The sequence below is a fragment of the Monodelphis domestica genome, chromosome 1 (assembly GCF_027887165.1).
Source record: "Monodelphis domestica isolate mMonDom1 chromosome 1, mMonDom1.pri, whole genome shotgun sequence".
In the NCBI taxonomy this organism is placed as follows: domain Eukaryota; kingdom Metazoa; phylum Chordata; class Mammalia; order Didelphimorphia; family Didelphidae; genus Monodelphis; species Monodelphis domestica.
The window spans coordinates 98,444,236-98,469,025 of record NC_077227.1 but is presented as its reverse complement, the minus strand read 5'-3'; the positions used below and the strand labels follow the sequence as shown (position 1 = coordinate 98,469,025).

Below are 24,790 nucleotides of genomic sequence, written 5' to 3'. Positions count from 1 at the left end.
CGGGGTCTGGAAGATCTGGATTTAAATCAAACCTCAGCCATTTTAATAGTGGCATGATGCTAGGCAAGTTTTGTAACTTGTTTGCCTCAGTTTCTTCAACTCTAAAACAGAGATAATAGCATAATCATAACAATAATAGTTGTGATGGGATCAAATATTTACAAATATATTTGTAATATACTTGATATTAAATACAAATAATACTTATAAAACACTTAGACCAGTGCCTGTCACAAAGTGGGCTCTCTCTCTCTCTCTCTCTCTCTCTCTCTCTCTCTCTCTCTCTTTATATATATATACTTTGTCATGAGTTGAAATGAAATGAAATTAAATGGGTGGGCTAGAAATAATGCTTTCCCTCTCATATTAAATGTTCGTTGAATTTTTAATTTGTTAAGCATATCTTTATAAAAGAAAAAATAGCAATTGTTCTCTCAGTGATGGTTCTGCAAAAGATCTAGAAATATTCAAAACATGAACTTAAACTGAACTTTTATAAACATTGAGTGAATGAATTAAGTTAGTGAAGGCATTTCTGCTGGAGCTAAGATAATAGGGTCCTGGTAGTTAGCCTTCAGATGATCTAACTTAAAACCAGAATGGATTTTGGAGATGCAAATAGGTAGTTAACATATCCATTAAGATCTTTCAAATGTCAGATGTTTCAATTGAGCTTCTGACAGATGAAAGATCTCAGTCAACTCACTGTTGACTCATCTGATGAGTGCCTAAAGAATTGGTATTCTCTGCTCTCAATTAATGAGCAAGCTTTAGTTACAAGCCAGACAAGAAATACCTCCAGATTAAAAGATAAACAACTGGTTTCTAACTCCCAACAGTAAGAATATTAGAGCTACTCCACTGACTCAGGTTTTAAGGATTTTATATTCTCCCTCATTTGAACAATTATTAAGCTATAAAACCAAACTGAACAATTTCTAAAACTGTAATTTGAAGTTTTACAGCAATCCATAAAATGGTCTGTAATTAAAATATACCAAAGATGCTACTTAGTGATTACGTGACCTTGGGCAAGTAATTTAACTTTCTAATACCTCAGTCAATTTCACCTGTAAAACGAAACCACTAAGGTCTGTTCCAGCTCAATATGCTTGATGTAGATGATATTTGCACCCAAGGGCTCTAGCTGATACCTGTCCACTTAGACTGTGTTCCTCTGGTCAAAAAATAATTGGCAGCTAACTGTTCCCAGGTCTGTGTAGAAACAGTAAGCTGGGGGACTTCCTTTTGTCTGCCTCATCTGCCGACTTCCCAAGAATGGTAATGCGCCAAAGGATACTGGGGTCATATTTCCTTTAAATATATTGAACATGATACCTGGTAAGCAGGTTTGTATAGTGGGCAAATGGCCAACATTTTTGTTTACATTAAGGTTGCCTGACAATATACCTCTGGCAAATCCCATAAATATGTATAATAACATGAACAGCAATTCTAATGGCAATATGAGGAAGTGCCATCTCCCACACTGCTATATGCTAACATTTTTATTACTTCTTGTGATAGCATAAAATTAAATTATAATACAGTTCTCCCTCTTTGTGGCTCATTTCAGGGTATAGTGAAGTACAGACTATTTGGGGGAGTTAATAAAGGATTTAATAGAGTCAGGAGCAAGTGGCAGTAGTTGGCTGATCATAAGGATAATCTGTAAAATGAATAAACCTTTCAAAAGAGATCTGTATTTACCTACTGTTTGTACTAAAGCTATTTTGGCTGGGTCAAAACGAGTTCCGATTCACAGTGAATCTGATACTTTATATTTACATGTTAATTCTTATCTAAGTAAGAGGAAGACCAAATGGAGAAAGAGGCAGGGGGGAGTTACAACCCAGAAGGCTCTGTACTTACTACACGTAGTTATCTTGGTAAGCGTCTGGCTGCATTATAGGTGGCAAGAATAGAGCCTGTAATCTGCCTCTGCTGAATAGGTGAAATTGGTGTTCATTAAAGGTATGCAATAGGTTTTGATAAATGCTATTTTTATAAGTCATTAAATTGGTTTTTTAAGAACTTTATATTCGCCTTCATTTGAACAATTATTAAACTATAAAATGGAATTGCACAATTTCTAAAGCGGTAATCTGAAATTTTACAGTCACCTATAAAATGCTATATTATTAAAATATACCAAAGATGCTCGAGACTATTACAACTTTTAAATGAATTATAAAAAACCTTTCATTGCTGATAAAATAAGCTTAAAATACAGCATTATACAGTCCAACAATATATACGAGTCATATTTGGCCACAATGAAAAACCTTGGCAATCCCCAAAAAAGTCATTTTTGGAATGAATGATGTAGAAGATGACATTCTGACCAGATGACTTGCTCCAATGGAGGTGTCATTCTCTTGATCTTAGTGGAAATTGTTTCATTCACTGAGGTAGTTACTGTATGTAGCAACAGCACTGGTTTTATATCTCTAGAACTCCTGGGTTTGAAAAGCTGTTAGAATGGACATAATCTCCATATCAATGAAATAAAAATCAATTAAATAGGACTTTATTGAGCTGCTTTCCATTCAAACTCACTCTCCTAACATATATAGAAGGAACCTCTATTATTATTCTATTCATTGAGGTTACAGTCTCATCCTCATCCTCAATTTTACTCTCCATCTTGCATATCCATCTGACTGATGGTGAGATCCTGCCAGATCTTCCTCCAAATTTTCCCTCGAAACCATCTCTTAGATCTGGTGCCTCTTTTATTCTCATCACCATTGACATGGACTTTATTGACCTTCTCAACTCATCAGCCTCCTAATTTTTCTCCCTGCCTCCAATTCCCTCCTTCTTCAAACTCTCCTCCATACAAGGGCACATTAATGTTTATAAAACACAGTTCTGCACAAAAACCTCCAGGTCCCAGTACTTCCCTCTAGACTCTAGAATAAAATGCAAATTTCTGTGTTTGGCATTCAAAGTTCATTTCAATTTGAAGCTAATTTATTTATTAAATCTGTTTTTTATCTTTCTAGATTAATGATCAATGCTCATCAACTCCAAATGCTTTCAATCTACATGTTTTCAATTGAATTCAGTAAAGAAATAGTTTCCTTTAAAGGCTTAGCTCAGATGTTCCTTATTCCCTGGAGCCTTTCTATTATTCCTACATCTTAAAATAACTTACCTTGCACTTCCTGAGTGAATGTGTTTGTGTTTGTGTATGTGTTATATATATATGTATATATATATATACATATCCACTTACTCATGCATCCATACACACAAAATATATAATAAATATATATGTACATAAATATATATTATATAGATAATAGATAATAGATAATATAAATATATATTATATAGATGTAGATAATATATTTCTAGATAATATATAATATAAAGATATTTATATGTAATATAAATATACTTCTTTATAAATATGGATAAAATATAAGATAAATATATTTATATATTATAAATATACTTATATAGATAATAGATCATTATATTTATGGATATAGATAATATCTGTCTCCTTGATAGGGAGACAGTAAAGCTGGGACAGCCATATTTCTGTTTTTGGGTCCCAGCCTCTGGCATTGGGTCTGATGCATGGTAGGAGTTTAATAAATGCTAATTGACTGATATTTGAAGATCAGATGAAAAATTCACTTTGGGATGTGACACCCCGGTTTGTAGGACTTCATGCTGGTCTACAGAGAAATCCTATCCCAATAACTCCATTCCAAATGTTGAATGCAAGTACATTCCACTGAATAAAGTGAATTCTGAATGCATTCTATGTGAGTATTTCTAAAAGCATTTTCACAATGCGTGCTTTTCTCCAAAGGCTTATGTGGATGTATTTTGGGATGCAGCTCTCTTCTGAGCTCATCAGTTGGCACCTGGAGTTGGGAAGATTAGGTCAGTGGAGAACCATTTGGCAGCCTTCTCTCTCCTTGATGTGTAAGAGTCTCCTCCATCAGGACCCTGTCATCTAGGGGACAAGGCTCAGCCTTCAGGTCTCACTATCTTAAAACTCCTGGGCTCACTTCCAGTAGGATACAAAGACAGAAGGAGGTGATGCTGCTCTAAAAACAAGGGAAAATCCTCAACACATTTTTCACAGGCTGGGTAACAAATATGCTCCAAGCAGGAAGAAACTGTACAGGAGAAACACTTGACAGCCAAGTGTTCGGATGGATTTTTTTTTAAAGAAAAAATCGGGTGTCAGAATACACTGTGTGTTACACACAAATGATGGAAACTTTACTGAGACTATAAAACAAATACCACAAATATAATGCTGTGGCAGCCAGACAATTCTCTTTAACTGAAAGCCAAGGAAATGTTATCCTTTCCCCTCATATTTTTTCCCCTCTAAGGGAAAAGGATTTGAAGTTGAACCATATGGACCTGGATAGCCTTGTTATCCCAGGCCCATGTATGTATTTCTAATCTCTGAACATTTTAAGAATCTATAAATTTTTAAAGTTAACTCTAAAGGGAAAGTAATTATAGTAGTTTTATAAAAATAACTAACACTGAAGGGTGGACCATTTATAGATTCTGCTTCCTCTCCAATCCCATCCAACAGAGATTTATTAAATATGTACTTTATGCAAAGCAGTGTGCTTGATATCTTGTGGGGATGCAAAGAAAAAACATTTAAATATTACTCATCTTCAAAGAGTTTACTTTCCATGGTATCTGTAGTGGAGATGTAACACGCAAAAAGATAAGTACGTAAATATCAATGTGTTTAAAATGTTTATCTTTTCTTTTGTAACTTTTTGAAAATCTATTTTTATCTTTTACCTTTCCAGATGATTCTCTAGAAAGGAAAGTTGAAGGGGAAAGTTTTATATTGAGAAATGTAGAGAATGTGAAAAAACAAAACATTAAATTTTTATCTTTTATTTTATCAATTAAAAGACATTTATTCCTGCCCTTCCCCTTGGCAGAAAAATTTTAAACCAAACTCTTGGAACAAATATGCACAAACAAATAAAAACAAAGCCCTACATTGGGCTTATACAAAAATGTGTGTTTCATTTTATATCTTGTCAAGTCTATTACCTCTCTATCAGAAGGTGGGTAGCATGAATCCCCATCTGTTCCTTGGAATCACACTTGGCCAATGCATTGATCACAGTTCTTAAGTCTTTCAAAGTAATCAGTGTTTTTATTGGATCAATTGTTTTCCTGGTTCTGTTCACTTAACTCTCTATCAGTTCATAAAAATCTCCCCAGAATTCTCTGAAACCATCCCTTTTCATCATTTCTACTACACTTTACATTCATATACATAAGTTGTTCAGTATTTTTTAAATGATTAACAATCCTGAATTTCTAGTACTTTATCACTACAAAAAATGAGGAAAATAATTTTGTTCATATGGATCTTTTTCTTCATTCTTTGATCTCTCTCTCTCTCTCTCTCTCTCTCTCTCTCTCTCTCTCTCTCTCTCTCTCTCTCTCTCTCATTTTGAGAAAGAAGTAGAGAATACTAACAACTAAGAGAATAAAGAAAGGTTTCCTGTAGAAGATGGCACATAAAATAAGCCTTGGAGGAAACAAAGGATTGTAAGAATCAGAGGGAAGGAAAATGCATTCTTAGAATGGTGGGAGAATCTCTGAAAGGAAACAAGGGATCACAGATGGAATCCAGTTTGGCTTGAAGTTAATGAATGTGAAGTGAAGACAGGCTGGAATAGAAAGGGTTTTAAATGTCAATCTGAGCAATTTATATTTTATAGAAGCAGCAAGAGAGAGCCCTTCAAGCCTCTTGAGCAGGAGAGTGACATGGCAAGAATTTTTTCTTTGAAAAAGGTTATTTCTGGCAATTGGGTAAAGCATAAATTGGAGAAGGGAGAGACTCTCTCAGGAAGAAATTGGGAGTCAGAATGTCCAGTATGAGACTTTTAGAAGCTAAAGCAGAGTGGCAATCTTTTGGGGGAGAAGAGGCAAATGAGAGAGTTGTGGAAGAACTGTCAAGACTTGGAAACTGAAGATGGGGAGTAATGAGGACAGAAGAGTTGAGGCTGATTCAGAGGTGATGAACCTGAGTGTCTGGAAATATAGTGATGCCAATAATTGGTAGAGGGGAAGGTTAGGTAGGGAGTGGGGAAGATAATGAGTTTAGTTTTAGAAATTTTACATTTGAGATACCTATAAGACATCCAATAGAAAATGTCCAATAAGCAGTTGGTGACTGGAGTTCCAGTTTATGACTGGGAAGTCTAAAGATATATAGATCTGGGAATTCTGTGCAAAGAGATAATAATGAAACCCATCAAAGCGAAGATCATTGAGAAAAAGTATTTAAAAAAAAGAAAAGATTATTTGGCAAAGGAGGCTGAGCAGGAACAGTCAGACAGGTAGAAAAAGAATTAGGAACGTTAAAGGTCAGGCCACAAAAAAAGATTAGAATAAGATCAGTTCTCAGCTACAGGTAACCAGGGAATTCTTAAGCAAACAAAGGATAGAAGTGATCACAAAAGATAAATGAGGTAATTTCAATTACATGAAATTGAAATGCTTTTTCATGAATAAAATTAGTGCAACTATTCTAAGAAAGGAAGCAGTCAACTGGGAAAAATTTTTATTAAAAATCTTTGATAAGAAGAGCAGCTAGGTAGTATAGTGGAGAGAGTGGTAGGCCTGGAGTCAGTAGGATCTGGGTTCAAATGTGGTCGTAGACACTTCTTAAAAAAACACATCGGGGGCAGCTGGGTGGCTCAGTGGAATGAGAGCCAGGCCTAGAGACGGGAGGTCCTAGGTTCAAATCTGACCTCAGACACTTCCCAGCTGTGTGACCTTGGGCAAGTCACTTGACCCCCATTGCCTAGCCCTTACCACTCTTCTGCCTTGGAGCCAATACATGGTATTGACTCCAAGACGGAAGGTAAGGGTTTAAAAAAAAAACACATTACCTTCCATTTTAGAATCCATACTATGTATTGGTTCCAAGGCAGAAGAGTAGTAAGGGTTGGGTAATGGAGATTAAGTGACTTGCCTGGGGTCCCTCAGCTAGGAAGTGTCAAAAGCCAGCTTTTAGCCCTGGACCTCCCATCTCTAGGTCTGGCTCTCAATCTACCAGGCCATGTAGCATTTCCTGGCTGTGTGATCTTGGGTAAATTACTTAATCCTCACCACATAAATCCTTACCACTCTTCTGTGGTATCTATTCTAAAACCAAAGTTAAGGATTTAAAAAAATCTGATATGGGTCTTAGACAATATTTAGAAAATAAGTAGAAATAGATAAGATTGAAAGTCACTTCCCAAAAGATGAGCAATCAAAGGATATGAACAATTGTCAAAGAAACAATAAAAGCGATTAGCAATCACATAAAAGAAATTTCTAAAGGGAAATATAAATCAAAACAATGCTGAGGTTTTGCCTCCTACCACAAAAAATGCTACAAGATGACCAAGATGAGAACTATCCATGGTATAGAGGTTGTAGAAAGAAAGGAACCTTATTGATGGAGCTATGAATTGGTCAATGATTTTGCAATGCAATTTGCCATTGTGGTAACTGATAAAAAGAAAAATCACATATACCACAAAATCTTTTTAGAAGCATTTTTTTATAGTAGGAAGGAAGTGGAAACAAAAAAAAAACTATCAATTTAGCTTTGCTTAACTTTTTTTTCCCCTGAGTTATAAATGGATAACTCTTTGGAGAAGGAATGGAAGGGAAAGAGTTACTTTGGGAAATGTAGAAGATGTAAAAAACTAAATAGAAAGAAAAGTATTTTTAAAAGAGGAGAAAACTGTCATAGAAATCCAGGGAGATAATTTAGGAGATGATTACTTCTCAAATGCTACAGAGCAGCAGAGAATGAGGATTGAGAAAAGAGTATATACCATTTAGAAAGTGAGAGAATTTCACAGTATATAGGATTGATTTATTAAAATAGTAAATAATATGTAGTTAATCCTTTTACTATTATGATATGAACTTGTTATAACCCGTAACTTGAAAGAGGAATGCAGATCTATCCCATCACCTCCCTTTCACAGTCATAAGATGCTGGTCCAAAATAAACTTATAATTTGTTTAGATGAGCACAGTACTGTGCTAAAAACGTTTAAAAACCAGTTCTCTGGGAGAAATAAAATTGTATGAATAACACTTTAGTTTATATTATTAACATTTTCTTCATCATTTCTTAAGTCTAGACAAGAAAACAACGAAACTCTGATTTGTAGCATATTTCTGAAGTGCAAAAGCTCATATTTAAAGATTAACTGTTGGCTCTCTCTCCAGCACATTAAAGCATACACCTGCATGAAAGTATGATCGAAGGTTCCCAAAGCAGCCCCTGAATACCTTGGAAGGACTAGAGCTAGCTGTGCTCTTGAACCTTTAGGACATATAAAGCTCAAAGCTCAAATGAACTAGCATCATCTGTAGAATTCCTTGGTGAATGGAGTGATATTATAGGAAAATTAATTAAAATTTTTCCAAAGGGGATCCTTGGTGATACACAGAAGCCCTCTTAAATTTCTTGCTCTGTTTCTTAAATATACTGTTTATCATGAAAAGCTCTGCCTGGAATAAACCTGGAGAGGTTTTTCCTTGGAACATTTTCATATTTTCTTTTATAGGGTTGGTTGGGTGGTGAGTAGGAAAAGAGGAACTGGGGAGTGTGAAGGAGAGAACATGAAGTCTTCCTCGATTCTATTTTTTCTTTGGTTAGTTAAAAATAAAGGGGTCCCAAATGAATGCAGCCATAAGTTTACTGACCAACCCTTTAAAACTGAAGGGACCATTTCAAATTCACTGCTACCACAATCCAATATGTTGATACTTTATGCCTGAAATGCATTACAGAAATCAACCACTGTTCCTGCGGTGTAAACAGGTGTGCATAGCATACTTCAGTGGAGACTATGGGTCAGAGAAAAACATTTTGGAGAAAGAATGTCTTTTTGGAATGTGCAGGGTTTGAACTTATAACACATAAGGGAGCAAGCCGCCTACCTCTGAAAGTCTTCAATTCAATTTGAAATGCATTAAGTGCCAGCTATGCAAAAAGCATTATATTAAGTAATGGAAATACTAAGACAAAAAAATGAAAAGTCTTTTCTCCCAAGGAACTTATAATCAATGGAGGGAAGAAGGTATTTACATAAATACATGCACAATCTATATACCTCCCCCCCCAAAAGGCTGGGTGATCTGTCATAGAGATTGCATAGAGGGAGCAGATAGGTGGCACAATGGACTGGCATCGGAAAGTCCTGGGTTCAATATTAGTATTTTCCAGCTGATAGAGATGTCTTCTGTAAGTACCATTGCAATGTCTCATCTTGGCATGAAAAAAAAATAAGAGTAAAATCCTTTCCCTTGAGTTCCTAGTATGTGCCTTAAAGACAGCCTCCCACTTCTCTTAAATCTTATCCTATTTCCTAGCCTTAGTCACTTCCTTACCAGGTGATCCTGGGCAAGTCACTTAGCCCCACTTGCCTGGCCCTTACTCTGGTGCTCTCTTAAAGTGCCACTAAGTTAGAAAGTAAGGATTTTTTTTTAAACCATATAGAGCATTCCTACAGCCTACTTTGAAATTCTGGGGACCAATTTTCTTATTATGCCATCACATTTCTTCTCTGTGTTTGTAATTTCTCCATTGCACTGTCTTTCCTCCTTTCCTGGCTACCAGGAAAGAAATGGTAGGAAAATATCTAGAAAAAATGTCCTTATTCCCACTTAACTTCAGCTATCATTCTCATTAAACAAAAATTCAAGTACTGCATCAAATGTCTCCAAAATCTGAATTATCCCCGGTCAGTCAATCAATAAGCATTGTTAAGCACTTTCTATGTGCCAGTTACCATGCTAAGCACTGCCGACCTTTTAAGAAATTCTCCATATTAACACTGGGTCCCTCATAGTACATAATATTTTCTATTTTATAGGACTGGCAGGGCAATTCAATTCAACAAACATTTATTATGTTCCTATCACGAACACAAATTGTGTGTCAAATTGTTGCAAAGAACACAGGTAAATGGAAACAGAAAGATGGCAAACATATGCAAAATGAAAGAGCTGTCATTATTTTAGTATTGATCTATTTTCATCATCAAAGATAGTTCTTTTACTACATTTGAATTCAACCACCTCGGCATCTGACATACTATGTGGGTAAATGGCAATGGCACTTTAATAAGATGAAGTTGGGAATAGCATCTGGACCTGACCAAATAATACATATGAGAAGAAATCTATGCAGAAGGTGGCATAATTTTAATCCCACTCAGACATCAGTTTCAAAAAGGCATCTCAAAGAAGGGAAGAATACAATATAACAAAAAAGGAATAGTTAAAGGAAGGGAAGAAAGAGGGAGGAAGGGAAGAAGGAAGGAAAGACGGAAGGAAGGAAGGAAGGAAGGAAGGAAGGAAGGAAGGAAGGAAGGAAGGAAGGAAGGAAGGAAGGAAGGAAGGAAGGAAGGAAGGAAGGAAGGAAGGAAGGAAGGAAGGAAGGAACGAAGGAAGGAAGGAACGAAGGAATGAAGGAACAAAGGAACGAAGGAAGGAAGAAGGGTTAGGGAGGAAGGAAGGAAGGAAAGGATGGAGGAAGGGAGAGAGGGAGGGAAGAAGGGAGAAGGGTTAGGAAGGAAGGAAGGAACGAAGGAACGAAGGAAGGAAGGGAAAGAGGAAGGGAGGAAGAAAGGTTAGGGAGGAAGGAAGGAATGGAGGAAGGAAGGACTGAGGGGGAGAGAGAGAGAGAGAGAGAGAGAGAGAGAGAGAGAGAGAGAGAGAGAGAGAGAGAGAGAGAGAGAGAGAGAGAGAGAGAGAGAGAGAGAATATAACTCTTGGTTCTCTAAGACTTTGGGGTCACATGAACTATCTCATCCTGAAAACAAACCCCAAGTAGGTAATTTTATCTCTTGAGCTTTTCTTCTCTACCTAGAATTACTCCAAGAAATTTTCCTAAAATGTTCATGATAAAGTTCTTAACTGGGATTCCCCCCAAATGTATTATAGGGCCCCTAGTTCCTATACAATCATTCAAGATACAATATAGCTACCTTTATTTCACTCTGCCAAAACTTCTTAACATGCTTACAGGAACTCATAAATAGAAACACAAAAAAACATCATGAGATATCCACTTAGTCCTTCTCAGATGTGAAATGAATTAAGGGTTGCTATTAGGGCAACACTGTGATTCTGATGAGTCCAAGTCCTTTGTACCCAGGCTCTCAGTTGAGAGAGAGACAGAAGGGTGGGGGTTATTGGTCTGTTTTGTAGACCATGAAGAAAGGTGATTCCTTCAATAAAAGTCCATACTCCTGAGTCACAATCAGGCAATCATCAGAATTTCCTACTTCGCACTAAGCAAAAGATGCTTACATCCCATGGAACCTGCCTTTCAAATGCCCCAAAGACCCACACATCATAATATCATCAAGGTGACTGAGAAACTGAAGTGGACAGAGATTTCTCTCTTTAAACCACTTAAAAGACAACTGAAAAGGCAATTACTAGGGGCCAGCTGGGCAGCTCAGTGTATTGAGAGCCAGACTTAGACACGGGTGGTCATGGGTGGTCTTGGGTTCAAAACTATCCTTGGATACCTCTTAGGTGTGTAACCTTGGGCAAGCCACTTAATCTCTCTGTCTTGGATCCAATACACAGTATTGATTCCAAGATGGAGGTTAAGCTTTTTTTTTTTAAGACAATTATTAATATCCCTTAAACTTGTTTCTCATCTTGACAGAATCTTTCATGAGAAAGCATGTTTACTACCCCTATCTCTTCAGTGTATATATCTGGAAACAATCCTTAGCTCAAAGGTCTTTAAAGACCTTTGTCACAGGTAGGGAATGATTCCTTGATGCTCAAGGTTCTCCTCAAAGAATCTTCCAAAACAACATCGAATCATGTAAGAGTCGGTGACAGATGTGACCTTGGAGAAAACGCTGATAGCCTGCTAATGATCATATTAACATCGAGGGAAGAAAAAGCAGAAGCATATGTCTATCTAAAGGATTTGCCAGAATCATGCCAGATATCCTGCTCAGTCCAAACAGGAGGATTATCTGTGTTGAGTGTGAGGTTATCTGAAGGCTTGAAGATTTAAAGATTTAATGAGGAAAATGGTGATTTAAAGGAAGATGGCGAGTTCAGCTCAGGGCATGATGAGTCTGAGTTGTTCAGAGGACATCCAGGTTTCAGTATCCAGTTGGCAACTGAAAATACAATTTGGCCATTTCTAAAGAGAGTTTGGGATTGCAGAGGAAAATGTGACTGTCGTTTGTACAGAAATGATCATTGAAGTCACAGGAGTGGATAGGATTACCAAATAAGAGAGTAGAAAAAGAATATGGGATTTCACATTGAGCCTGGGGGGACAAAGACTCATTTTTTCAGAGATGGAGGTTAAGGCAATATTAGTAAAAGTGTTTATACAGGTAAGAGGAAGTAGGAGAGAGTGGTAAGACTAAGGATATCAGAGAAGACAGTCTCAATGAAAAGAGGGGATCCAATGTTCTCAAATGCCACAGAGAGATCAAAAAGGATAGAACTGGGGGAAAAGATGTTGGGTTTATCAATGGTGAACCCAGAGAGAACAGTTTCAGGCCAGTGATAGGGATGAGATGTCAGACTATAGGAGTTGAAGGGTTAAGTGTGAGGGGAAAAAACGAAAGCATCCTTAATTTTAGAAATTTAAAGGGGAAAGGGGGGAAAATAAGATAGCTTGAGCTCCCGGCAAAGTTACAAACATCTACCACCCCCATTTTTTAAACCCTTACCTTCTGTCTTAGAGTCAATACTGTGAATTGGCCCCAAGGCAGAAGAGTGGTAAGGGCTAGGCAATGGGGGTTAAGTGACTTGCCCAGAGCCACACAGCTGGGAAGTGTCAGAGGTCAGCTTTGAACCTAGGACCTCCCATCTCTAGGCCTGACTCTCGAGCCACTGAGCCACCCAGCTGCTTCTACCCCCTTTTTCAATGAGACTGGAGCTTGTTTAAGAAGGAAAGGGAAGAGGCCAGGAGAGAAGGAAACATGGAAGACAAGAGGAGCCTCTGGGAGAAATGAAGGAATAATATTTGACTGATTATTGGAGGTTCAAAATCTTTAAAGTTATAGTAGAAGATGGAATCAAGGGGACAAAGCAGGGAGTTGGTTACAACAAAAGAGGAAGCCTTGTCTTCTGACACCAAAAAAGAAAGCAGAAGATGGATGATCACAAAGAGATGTCTGGGAGTATGAAGCAGAAGAGCTAAGTGAGCTCTGGATGGATGACCTTGATTTCACAATAGACCAGGATGCAAGGTCATCCAGCCAGAGATGGAGGGATGGGCTGAAATTGAGGCTTACAATAGAAGAGGAGAACGAATGGGAAGCTTTCTGTAGGGAATGTGAGAAGTCGTCAAGCAGGAGACAAAGAAAAGGATTTTAGGGCTGAAGTGAGAGCCAAAAATGTGGGAAGACAGAATAAATCTAGAGGGGAAATAGTCCGTAGTTTTGTGATTTCCCCCATTAATGCTACACAAATCAGGAATAAGAGGCAGCTGGAACAGGTAACCCATGGAAGGAGATTAGCAAGGTAAGAACAGCAGAGAAGAAAGACAGGAGTCGGAGGACAGAGGGCAATGAGCTATAGAAATGCATGACCACCGAATTAAGATTTAGACAACAGTCTGAATATGATGACCTGGTAGATTCAAGGAGGATTTAGGCCATGGGGTGAAAGAGACCAGAGATAGGTTTAGGAGAAGTGTGGAAGTGGAAAGATAGGAAATTAAGACTATAAAAGAGAATCTGAAAATTCCTAATCTTATAGGTACAAAGTCAAAGGAATGAGGTCTGAATGCTGAGAGACTTATGACAAAGAATGCTATCCACCGCCAGGGAAAGAACTGTTGGGAGTAGAAATGCAGATGGAAACAAGTGATTTATCACTTGTTTATGTAGGTATATGTTTTGGGGTTTTGTTTTTATAAGATGATTCACTTAGAAACACATAGAAATATGTTTTGCATGATAATGCATTGTATTACCCAGAAAGAATGGATTGTCAGTTCTGGAAGGGGCAAGGGAAGAAGGGAGGGAGACAATATGGATCATATAACTTAAGAAAACTTATGTGGAAATTTGTTATTAAATTTTTTGAAAATAAATTGACAATCTGGAAAAAGTAAAAATATATATTTTTTAAAAGGATGAAGTCTACTGTGTGGTTTCTTCTACGGGTGGCAGTCAATGGTAGATGGAAGTCATGGGACCAAAGAAACAAATGGATTGAGAGGTCATGGTGTGAGAAGTACCCATGTTGAATGTTTAGAGTCAAATAGAAATGTTTAGAATGCTAGTCTATACAATAATGATCCTCACTGGTTCTTATTATTCATACTACTTTTCCCTCTGGTATCAGAAGTCATGGTGGCTTTTCTTACCCATGGCTAACCTCATGAGTTATTCAGGATAGGTTTCTGGAGAAGTGTGGATAGAAGAATATGAATTTCATATGATGTATTTTTCAAAGGTATCTTTAGTTTTTCTTACACAATTTCTGGATTAAAACCACCACCACAACAAAACCCTACCAGCATTTATTGGGCATCCATTGTGTCCTGACCATCTTTTGGTTTGGGTCAATGGTTCTGAGCTCCTTTGCTTTCTTTTCCATTTCCTCAGACAATGGAGTCTTCCTGTGGGGTTCCTTTGAATCAGACATCTGTAGGAATAAGATATCCTAAAAAGATACCTACTTTTGGGGAGCCAGGTGGTGCCTTGGTATCAGAAAGACTCATTCTGAATTGGAATCTGGACTCAAAAAAATGGACCAGGGCTGTTTGCCTCAGCTTTGTTATATATAAAATGACCTGGAGAAGGAAATGGCAAACCCCTTCAATAATTTTGCCAGAAAAACTCCAAAAGGGGTCACAAAGAGTTGAAAACAACTGAACAACCATAGCTCTAATTTTACAGATGAGGAAACTGATTCCCAGGGAAATTAAGGGTTTTTCCATGATTATCTACATAGTTATCAGAGGTAGGATTTGAACCTGAATCCTCTGCCACCAGAGTAAATGTTCTTCACACTCCACCACAATGTGGGTCCAGTAGCATCTGTGGTCTTTGGGGAATGGTCTTAAATTATTAGCAGAGATGTTAATAGGTCAGGACCTTTGATGGAAGACCATTGTCTGGGATAGAGCACTACGAAATCCTGTCTGGACTTGAGTATAAGCAAGACTAGGGCAGAAAAGCAATGACCTAGACATGTATAAACAAGGGGAATTGTTTGTCAGCTCTGAGAGAGGGGAGGAAAGGAACATGAATCATGGAACCAAGGAAAACTATCCTAAAAATAAATAAATAAAATAGTGTGGGGAAAAAAAGAAAAGTGATGGACTGTAATAGCTGTTCTATGAGAGGCAGAAAGGGGGCTAAAGCTTAGAACTTTAAAAAATAAAAAATAGATAATAAAAAGAAAGAAAAATAAATAATAAAAAGGAAAAAGGAAAAAAGGAAAAAGAAGACAGGATATCTACAGTGTTTATCCCCAAAGCCTGAATGCTAAGAAGAAGATTCTTTACTCTTGCTACATAATTTTTTTATAGGAAGGCCAGGGACAATCATTACCCAGCTAAATGAAGATGAGTAATATTGTACTCTGGTTGAGAATCTGTTTTCCTCATTGTGTTACAATGGCAAGTGGTGACTCAGAAACACCCTTCTCTCCTTCTAGCTCTAAGCCCCCAAACACAAGGCAAAGACATCCTCTTTTCTGAAGGCCATGGCCAATGGGAAAGATATGGCAAACACTCAAAGGACCAGCCAGAGCTTTGGCCTCCCTGTTTTTAGAGATTAACCAAGGAGGCAGTGGAATGCGATGGAAAAGGACTGAAACGTTTCCGTTTGAAGGCCTGGATTCAAATCCTGAATCTAATACCGGATAACTGTGTGATCATGGTTTAGATCCTTCCTATATATAATAAAAGAAATAAAATCGATGGCCTCAATCTATGAAACTGTGAATGCCTGGTAGGTGGGGTCTGAGATTCTCCAAAGGGACTCACGATCCCTTTTTGGGGGTGCCAGAAGGGAGGACTCGGTAGAATGAAAGAATGTCAGAACTCACAGGGATCTTCTGTAAATAGAATTTTGTAGACTTGGACTTCATCTCCCAGAATCCCTTTCCCTTTGTCCCCGCATTGCATGCTGAGGTTGTATCCATAAAGTTGTATGTAACTCCGCCCTCTCTCTTCTCCCCTGTGTAAGGTCTGAGTAAGCTTCTCTTTACTGAAGGTTTTTTTTTTCCTTTCCTCTACTTCAAGTGATTATTAATAAATTTTATAAAAAATATACTACTTGGAGTATTGGACATTAATTTTTAATCTTACAACCTGAAATAACTAATTCAGGCCTTTTTTTCTCTAGATGAGGAAATGGACAGCCCTGGGGAGAGACTGCGTGTCTGGACTAGAGTCATGCACTGAGAGAATGACAAAGATCTCCGGATTCCTAAACCAAGAAGGCTCGTCTTTGCTTAGACCTCTTTCTGCTCATCTCCAGATTGCCGCCTCTCCTAGGCCGACGTTCTGTGCCTACCTGCCCTTCCGTTCTCCTTCCTCAGACTTCCTGGGGCATGTTCTTCCCAGACTTTACCTCACTGCCTTGTTATAATTTTAGACTAGAAGGGACAACTCTAGGATAAATAACAATATTTTGGCCTTCCTTAGGCCCTGGAGCTGCCAGCATAGTTAGGGCCTTCCTGCTTTCCTCTCCTCCTACATCCAGATTCTAATTTCTTTGCGCCTTTTCTGACACTCAGAAGAGACAGCTCAGGGCAGAATGTGGCTGGCCTACCCCCACCCCCACCCCAAACACCCTTCCTCAAACCTTGGCCCTATTCACAAACGCCTGCTCCTTCTGGTGAAAGATTAAGAGGGCCCTAAAGCGCCCCGTTGCTCTGTTAGCATAAATTGTAAGAAAAACATTTAGAATATTGATTAACTGCTCCATGCTAGAAGATTTAAATTTACCTCCTGTATTTCCAGGATTAGCTGACATAATGGGGTCAGTCTGCTGGCACAAATGATTTACGGAACACCCATTGGCGGCTTTCCTTTTAAAACTCAACCTTTTTCTAATTTGGCACAGTTGTGATTCGGTTCTAGCTGGTGGAGACCCAGGTATTTTGAAGGTTTGGATAATCATTTCTAGTCTCCTATCAATATTATGTTTAGGTTTTTTTAAAGATTCTATAAATTTAAATTCAATTTTTAAAAATGTTTCATTTAAATAGATTTAATTTTTAATTGCCACTTTAATAAAAGAGTGAAAAAATGTATATCTACATATACATATTTTAAGTATGTATATGCACCTATATGTATACACATAAATGTATATATATATATATACTAACACAAACACACAGAATGAGTTTATATATTCTCATCTGTAAAATATATATACACTTGTGTTAGGTATATGTGTGCGTGTGTGTGCATGCGTGTGTGTGCTAGTCCAGAAACCAAGGACCTATTTTTCAAAGTACCATGACCATATCAGGATGTCAGAGTTTAGGTACAGGTCATAAAGCAATGGGTTTCCAATCAAAAGACAAAGCTGGGTCATGTTATTTGGCCCAGTTTGGACTGCTCACAATCCACCAGAACATCTCTTTTCCCCATCTATCTTTCCGATTATTAACAGTAATTGCTATATATACCTATCCCTCTCATCCCACCAATCACTACCTGCTAAACTTCTACCAAGCCCACCTCAAAGGCTCTTAAGTCTTCCTTGATCACCTAATTCCAAAGGGATTCCCTGAATGCTGACAGAACTTTATACGTCTCTTTTGCACTTAACCTAATTTAGTTGATATTACGATTATTTGTATATACTGCCTTATTTCTTCTAATAGATTGTCATAGTAGATTGTGTAAGAAGTTATTTTAAGTAGTTTTTTTTTTAAAAAAGAAGATAGATTATGGAGCTTCATAAGTATTATATCCTTTCATAATGATGATCTATGAAATGAAAGTTTTTTCTTATTCATCTCTACTCATCTCTATATTGAAATATGAGAGAAAGAGTAAGGGAGGTGAGAAGTAAAGAGGGGAAGAAGGAAGAGGAAGAGGAGAAGGAAGGAAGGAAGGAAGGAAGGAAGGAAGGAAGGAAGGAAGGAAGGAAGGAAGGAAGGAAGGAAGGAAGGAAGGAAGGAAGGAAGGAAGGAAGGAAGGAAGGAAGGAAGGAAGGAAGGAAGGAAGGAAGGAAGGAAGGAAGGAAGGAAGGAAGGAAGGAAGGAAGGATATAAGATATAAGAGTCTGAGCATAGCTCAGGAGGAAAATCAAATTATTAAAGAAGAAACAGCAAACACCTTGTGTCATCAACTTCAGAGGAATTCTATTTTCTACTGGTCCTTTTAAACCTCTATCTCTGTTGTCCTGCTTGATATCTAAACTTAACAGAGTTTTCAATAATCCCCCTTTTTTTGAGGGGAGACAGAGGAGGGGATATCTGGATAGTACTTATCTTTAATATTTCCTTGATATTATAACCAGGGCAAGTTCCTCAAATTTAGGAACACGGTGATTGTGATTTGCTCCAAGTTGAGTTGTTTATTTTTTGTTATATACTTAATTGTTGTATATATGCAACAAATTGTTAAGTATATAATGATTGTTATATACTTAAGTATATAATTGTCTTCCTCAATGAATTCCTAGAATCAATGTATTTCTTAGCCCCAAGACGTAGTTAGATAGAATAATAAATAGAACATTAGATTGGGATGAAGAAAACATAAATTTGAATCCTGCCTCAGACAATTACTAGCTGTATTATCCTGGGTAATTCTGTGCCTCAGTTTCCTCATCTATGAATGAGGAGATTGGATCTGAAGGCCTTCTAAAATCCTTTTTTAGCCTTCAATATCATGATATATCTGATGGATTTCATTTTAGGGCTGTTTCTAATAAGATGTTAATCTTTGATCAGGTCTCAACCTATGATAGTCATTATTCTCATCTGTAAAATGGGAATTATAATGCTTAGACTACGTGCCTCACAAAGATTATGGACCTGAGGATCAAGAAGACCTGAGTTCAAATCCCACCCCAACCGCTATGATCACTGACAAGTCACATAAAAAGTCTATTTCCTGATCAATAAAATGTGATTTAATAAATACCTGTAGTGCCTACCTCAGAGGACCAGTGAGATTTTAAATGAGATAAATTATGGACAGCATTTTTGCAAGATCTAAGACATTATATGAATATCAAATATCAAGTTGTAAAACATTCCTCTGGGAAACGGCATCGGACAAAAAGGTATGAATTATGGTCCCTCGGGCTCAGTAGTGGGGTGAGTATTGAGTCCCCAAAGTGATATTTCCCTGAAATTGACTATTTCAACATAAAAACCCGAACCCTGGACTGCTTTAGTTTCCTGGAAACCTAGGTATACAAATAATGCATTGAGATTGTCACTTAAAATCCCCAGCATTAAATCAAGTACAGGATGCAAAATGGAAATTTTTCACAAGCTTACATCTCCTAAAGATATTTACTTTAAATAAGCGACAAGTACAGTCCATTTTGTTTAAACATCCTAAGACTTTTCCAGCTACCAGACCATTCAAGTGCACAGAAAATGAAATAAATGGGTGGAATTATTAATGTCTCTTTGTTTTTCACGTGGCCACTTTGTACAAGTCAAAGAAATGTGCCAACAATAGCACAGACGGTGCCAGTCCTGTTGCTAATATGACTGCCAATTAGCTCTGACATGGCAGCTTGGCAGGTTACCTAATACCCTGTATTTTTAAACCTCAGGGGGTTAGAACTTGGACATTTCTATGACATTTTATACTAATCAATCAACTTTTCCCTTTTTTATGCAAAAAAGTCCATTTAATAGGAACTGCAGCTACACTGTATACACACCATATCTTAATGCCACCCTGATGGTCAGATGTGTCTTGAAACATAATTAAGCTTGGTTTACTGAGAATCATACTTTTAAAGCAGACTACAAAATGTTTGTTCTGTTTTTTTTTCCCTTCCAAAAGGGAAATATATCTCAAATGTTAAGACAGAACTCAAGTCCCTATGAGCTTTCTCATCATATTATTGTATATTTAAAAATATTACAAGGGGACACTTCTCAGGGGATGTGAACTTTAGATCTGCCAATGCAGTAGACTTTCTCCAAAACTGTTACAAATGGATCCAGGGCTGATTTAAGTTAATTCTATTCTGAGTAAAGACACACCAGAAGGACAATGGGAACTTTCCAAGGCATTTCTAGAAACCCCTGATGATTGGAAATTCATGTGGGATGAGGAAGATTTTATGAACAACACCAAGAAGGGGTAAGGGAGAGAGAGAACCCAACTTGAGAATTATAAGCAACAGAAACACAGTATCCTAGAGAAACCTTTCTCCTCCCTATTCCTTCCACCTGAATCACTGTTTTATTCTCCTGGCTCCTTGGATCTCAAATTCCTCCTATGGGTCAGCCTTGATACTTATTTTCAAGCTTGCACAAACTGATTAAATCTGCAAGTTTTTTCCCTACAGAATTTATCCTTGAGACCAAGGCAGAAAAAAAAGTGTTGCCTAGTCACTAAGTAGGTAACTTTGCATCCAAATTTCCTGGCCCAAGCTCTAGATTATTGAATAAGTTTCATTTTGCATTATTCAAAAGTCTAAAGCTCTGCCCTCAGGAAATCTAGTAAATCATAGATTTCAAGCAAAAAAAAAGGGGGGCCTTAGAACTCATCTAGGCTAATTCATTCATTTTGAAGATGGAGGTAATAAAAGTTCCAGAGGTAAAAGGAATTGCCCAAGGTCATACAAGCAGTAAATGACAAAGTTGGAATTTTAATGCAGATTCTCCAATTCCAAATCTCAGGCTTTTTCAATTCATATTCCTCTTTTTCCCAACCCTAATGCTAGACTGATAGGTCTTATTTTCAATAATGCACAATTATTTTACTTGCTTCCAGTGTCTTTCACTTTAGGCTACTGCTAATGCATTAGGATGAAGGATCAAGGATCATTTTCCCCTGTCTAGTCTTTCTTCCAACTCTGGTATCATGTCTTCTATCTCTCCACTCCTGAGAAATCTGGGGTTTTGTCAAGAATATGATAGGGTAGAAAAGCTCACTATTGCTAGAATTATGGAAGCCCAGGTTCAAGTCCCAGCTCGATGACAGTCACAGTCATCTTATACAAAGAATCCAAAGTTTTTTATATAATCATTTCTTTATCAATATACAGAGATAACACTTGGCTCCTATACTTCAGAGGATATCTGTGGTGAGCCAATGAGACATGAAAACATATTTTAAAAAGAGTATACTGGGGCATCTGGTGGTTCAGTAGATAGAGTGCCAATCTTGGACTTGGGAGGACCTGGGGTTCAAATCTGAACTCAAGACACTTCTTGGCTATGTTACACTGGATAAATCCCTTAGTTCCATTGGCCCAGCCCTTGTTCTTCTGTCTTAAGAAGTATTACTGGGTTAGAAAGTAAAACTTTAAAAAAATAAAAAGAAGTATTCAATATCTCACACACAACTTCTCAAAATGGTGATCAGATTCTTCTCTCTCTCTCTCTCCCCTTTTCTCCTTCCCTTCCTCTCCTTCCAGTCTCTCTCTCTTTATCTCTTCTTCCTTTTCCTATCTTCCTCCAGGTTTTCTCCCTTTATCTCTCTCTTTCCCTGACTTCTGCTCAGAAAATGTAAGAGTCAATTTATCAGTTAATTCAGTGGCCCCACAAGACCATTATTTTTTTGAATAGAACAAGAGAAGGGTGCTATCGGTCCTGTCCCAGACTGTAGGATACACACAGGAGCTGTGAGTCTAAAAAAGATAAGGTAAATGGAAGAAAGCCTTAATTGGCTCTTGAGAAGCAAAACACTCTGTAAATTCAAGGTATAATTACCACTCAATCTGGTATATCATGGGAGAAGGAGAAGTGGTTTGGAAGGGTTGTTTCTTACTGTCTCCAGCCCCTCACCTCTACTTTCTCTCTCTGCTGAGAAGCTAAATGGCAATCCCCAAGATAAACATCACACTTTAATTGTTACTTTTCTCTCTACTGATGAAGTCGAGTTTTTGTCACTAATACAGGGGAAGGAAAGGCACTGTTTCTTGGGAATAGAGTTCATGTGTTTCTTGATGTTGCCAGGGCAACCCAGCAGTGGTAGCACAAATTCCTTCTTTGAAAAGAGGGGTATTTATGTGTTGGTGCTGAAATATTGGTTCTCCATGCAGCCAAATCATGCAAATCACTGAAGGGTGCAAAATTCAGGCTTTGTGACTTGCCTAGCATGGAACACTCCCTTAGGGCAACAAAAAGTGGAATGAATAAATATAAAGATAGGCCACTAACTGATTTGTTTCTTGCCTATTGGGGGAAGAATTCTCCATTTCTGAAGAGTTTTTAGATGTCAACCCCCCTCTCCCCAGAGTCGTTTCTTGTCTTCATCAAAGGGTTTAACCATTTAGTTATGATGTTTAGGAAATATGGACGATGCCATAGTATTTATAAATGGAAAGTACTGTGGTGATACTATGGACAAATAACCTCATTTTATAGACAAGGAAACTGAGATCACAAAGAGACAAAGTAATTCTACTAAGAACACTAAGACAATAAATAGCAGAAACAAGATAGGAACTTAGATCTTTTGATTCTACATACATCTTTTCCATTATGAAATTTGGACATAAATATGAACTATATATATACACACAGTTGTATATGAATAGTGTGAAATAAATGTGAAATTTGGAAATACATGCATGAATGAAGCATTTTAAAATCACTAAATGCTAGATGACACAGAAGACAGAGGTCCAGGGGGCTTGCAGTCAGAAAGTCCCAAGTTCAATTCAAATCTGGCCTCAGACAATTACAGTCTAAACCTGGGCAATTCATTTAACCCTGCTTGCCTCAGTTTCCTTCGCTATAAAAAAAATCTAAGAAAAATAAATTGCAAACCATTCCAGTATCTCTGCCAAGAAAACTCCAAATGGGTATGCAACTGGAAGAACTGAATAACCACAACATGCAAAGTACTATAATAAACAAACAAACAAACAAACAAATCAATAAGTAAATCAATAAGTAAGAAATGAAGGAAAGGAAGGAAGGAAGGAAGGAAGGAAGGAAGGAAGGAAGGAAGGAAGGAAGGAAGGAAGGAAGGAAGGAAGGAAGGAAGGAAGGAAGGAAGGAAGGAAGGAAGGAGTGAGGGAGGGAGGGAGGGAGGGAGGGAGGGAGGGAAGGAAGGAAGGAAGGAAGGAAGGAAGGAAGGAAGGAAGGAAGGAAGGAAGGAAGGAAGGAAGGAAGGAAGGAAGGAAGGAAGGAAGAGAATCTTACTTCTTTTTGCCCATTTGTGGCTTAAAAGATAAGACAATAGACTTGAAGGTAAGAAGACCTGGGTTGTATGACCCTAAGCAAGTCATCTAAATGTTCTATGCCTCATTTTTTGTTGGCCCTGGTGACCCCTAAAGTCTCTCCATGTAGCATAGGATATTCTCCATGGACCTCTGCATTAAAGACTTTTGAAAGCTTTTTACCTGTAGGTTTGCACAAGGTGGTAAAACGTGGGAAGAGATTTCATTTTCAGACCCTGAGCCCAGAGACTTGTTGCTCCTGACCCTGAAGGCTGTGGTGGTCGTGGCTGTGGTGGTCTGTCCAGGAAGAACTGGCTGCCAAACGTTCACATCCGAGCCATTGCCGAAGGCTTGGATTGCATTTTCTGTAGGCAAACGGGAAGACCTCAGTTTCAAAGTCAAGATGAAACAGTAAATTATTTTCAGTAGCACAAGGAGCCTCAGCAAAGAAAGTGTTCTTGTATCACCAACTGACTCCTTTTGATGAAATTATTCCTTTTGAAATATTTATCTTTCAACTCCTTTGGAAATACAGTCCTAGAAGGATGAGCTCTGTGATGGCTTAGGACCCTTTATGCATAACCTGGATAGAAAGTCAAACCCTTCAGATAAAAACAAATGAGTGTTTTCAAGGTCCAAATGGTCTTCATTGAAAGACTCAATGACAAGAAGGCACCAGTTTGGATGAGATCATAGCTCTAAGGCTCCAACGGCCCTCAGAAGCCATGAAGTCCAAATTCTTCCTTTTACACAGGTGAGGAAACTGAGTTTATGTTATAGATTTAATAACAACAACAACAAACAAAACTGAGACCAGGGGAAGGCAGTTCAGTGTCTTGCCCAAGGGCAGAGAGGTAACAAGAACCCAAGGTAACATCTGAACTCCTATGATCTGGTCACAAAGGGAATGTTCTTTCCACTCCATGGTGACTTTAAAGCAAAGAGCAGGCCATTTATTCATTCACTTATGCAGCTCTTTTCATTAAAACAACAAACCTAAAGTTCATAAATATGGGATGGTATAAGGAAGATGATCTTTTATTCTTTTTTTTCTCCCAGTCTTCCAAACAAAATCTGCATAATTAGGTGAGAGCAGGGCTGCTTAAGCCAAAAGTTTACAATGTAAAATTTTAAAAGCTTATTATAATTTCCTGGGATTAGATTGTTTTCTTTTTCTTTTTATGGCAAAGAGTAAATTGGTTGTGTGTTGTTCCCCTTAGTCACCACCCTGCCCTCCCCAAATGAATAGAAAAACAGTTTTTAATCAGGTCTTCAGGGAATGGGCACGGATTTAGGAATTTCTTATTTCATATTCATTGTATAAGAAATCAAACATTTTCATTTGGGACCTGAATGTGCAAATTGTTAATATAACATTCTTAGCTGGCATTTTTCTATACACGAGATGGAATAATTTA

At 37.7% G+C, this 24,790-nt stretch overlaps 1 protein-coding gene across 6 annotated transcripts in view; it reads right to left on the bottom strand.

Moving 5' to 3' along the window:
• The window catches only part of GFRA1 (GDNF family receptor alpha 1), a 301,901-nt gene that overhangs the window by 31,791 nt on the left and 245,320 nt on the right, over window positions 1-24,790 (bottom strand). For all 6 annotated transcript variants that reach the window (XM_056803691.1, XM_056803694.1, XM_056803693.1 and 3 more), the window contains one exon: window positions 23,556-23,737. In XM_056803691.1, the coding sequence (XP_056659669.1) occupies window positions 23,556-23,737 (182 nt within the window). The remainder of the gene's footprint in view (window positions 1-23,555; window positions 23,738-24,790) is intronic.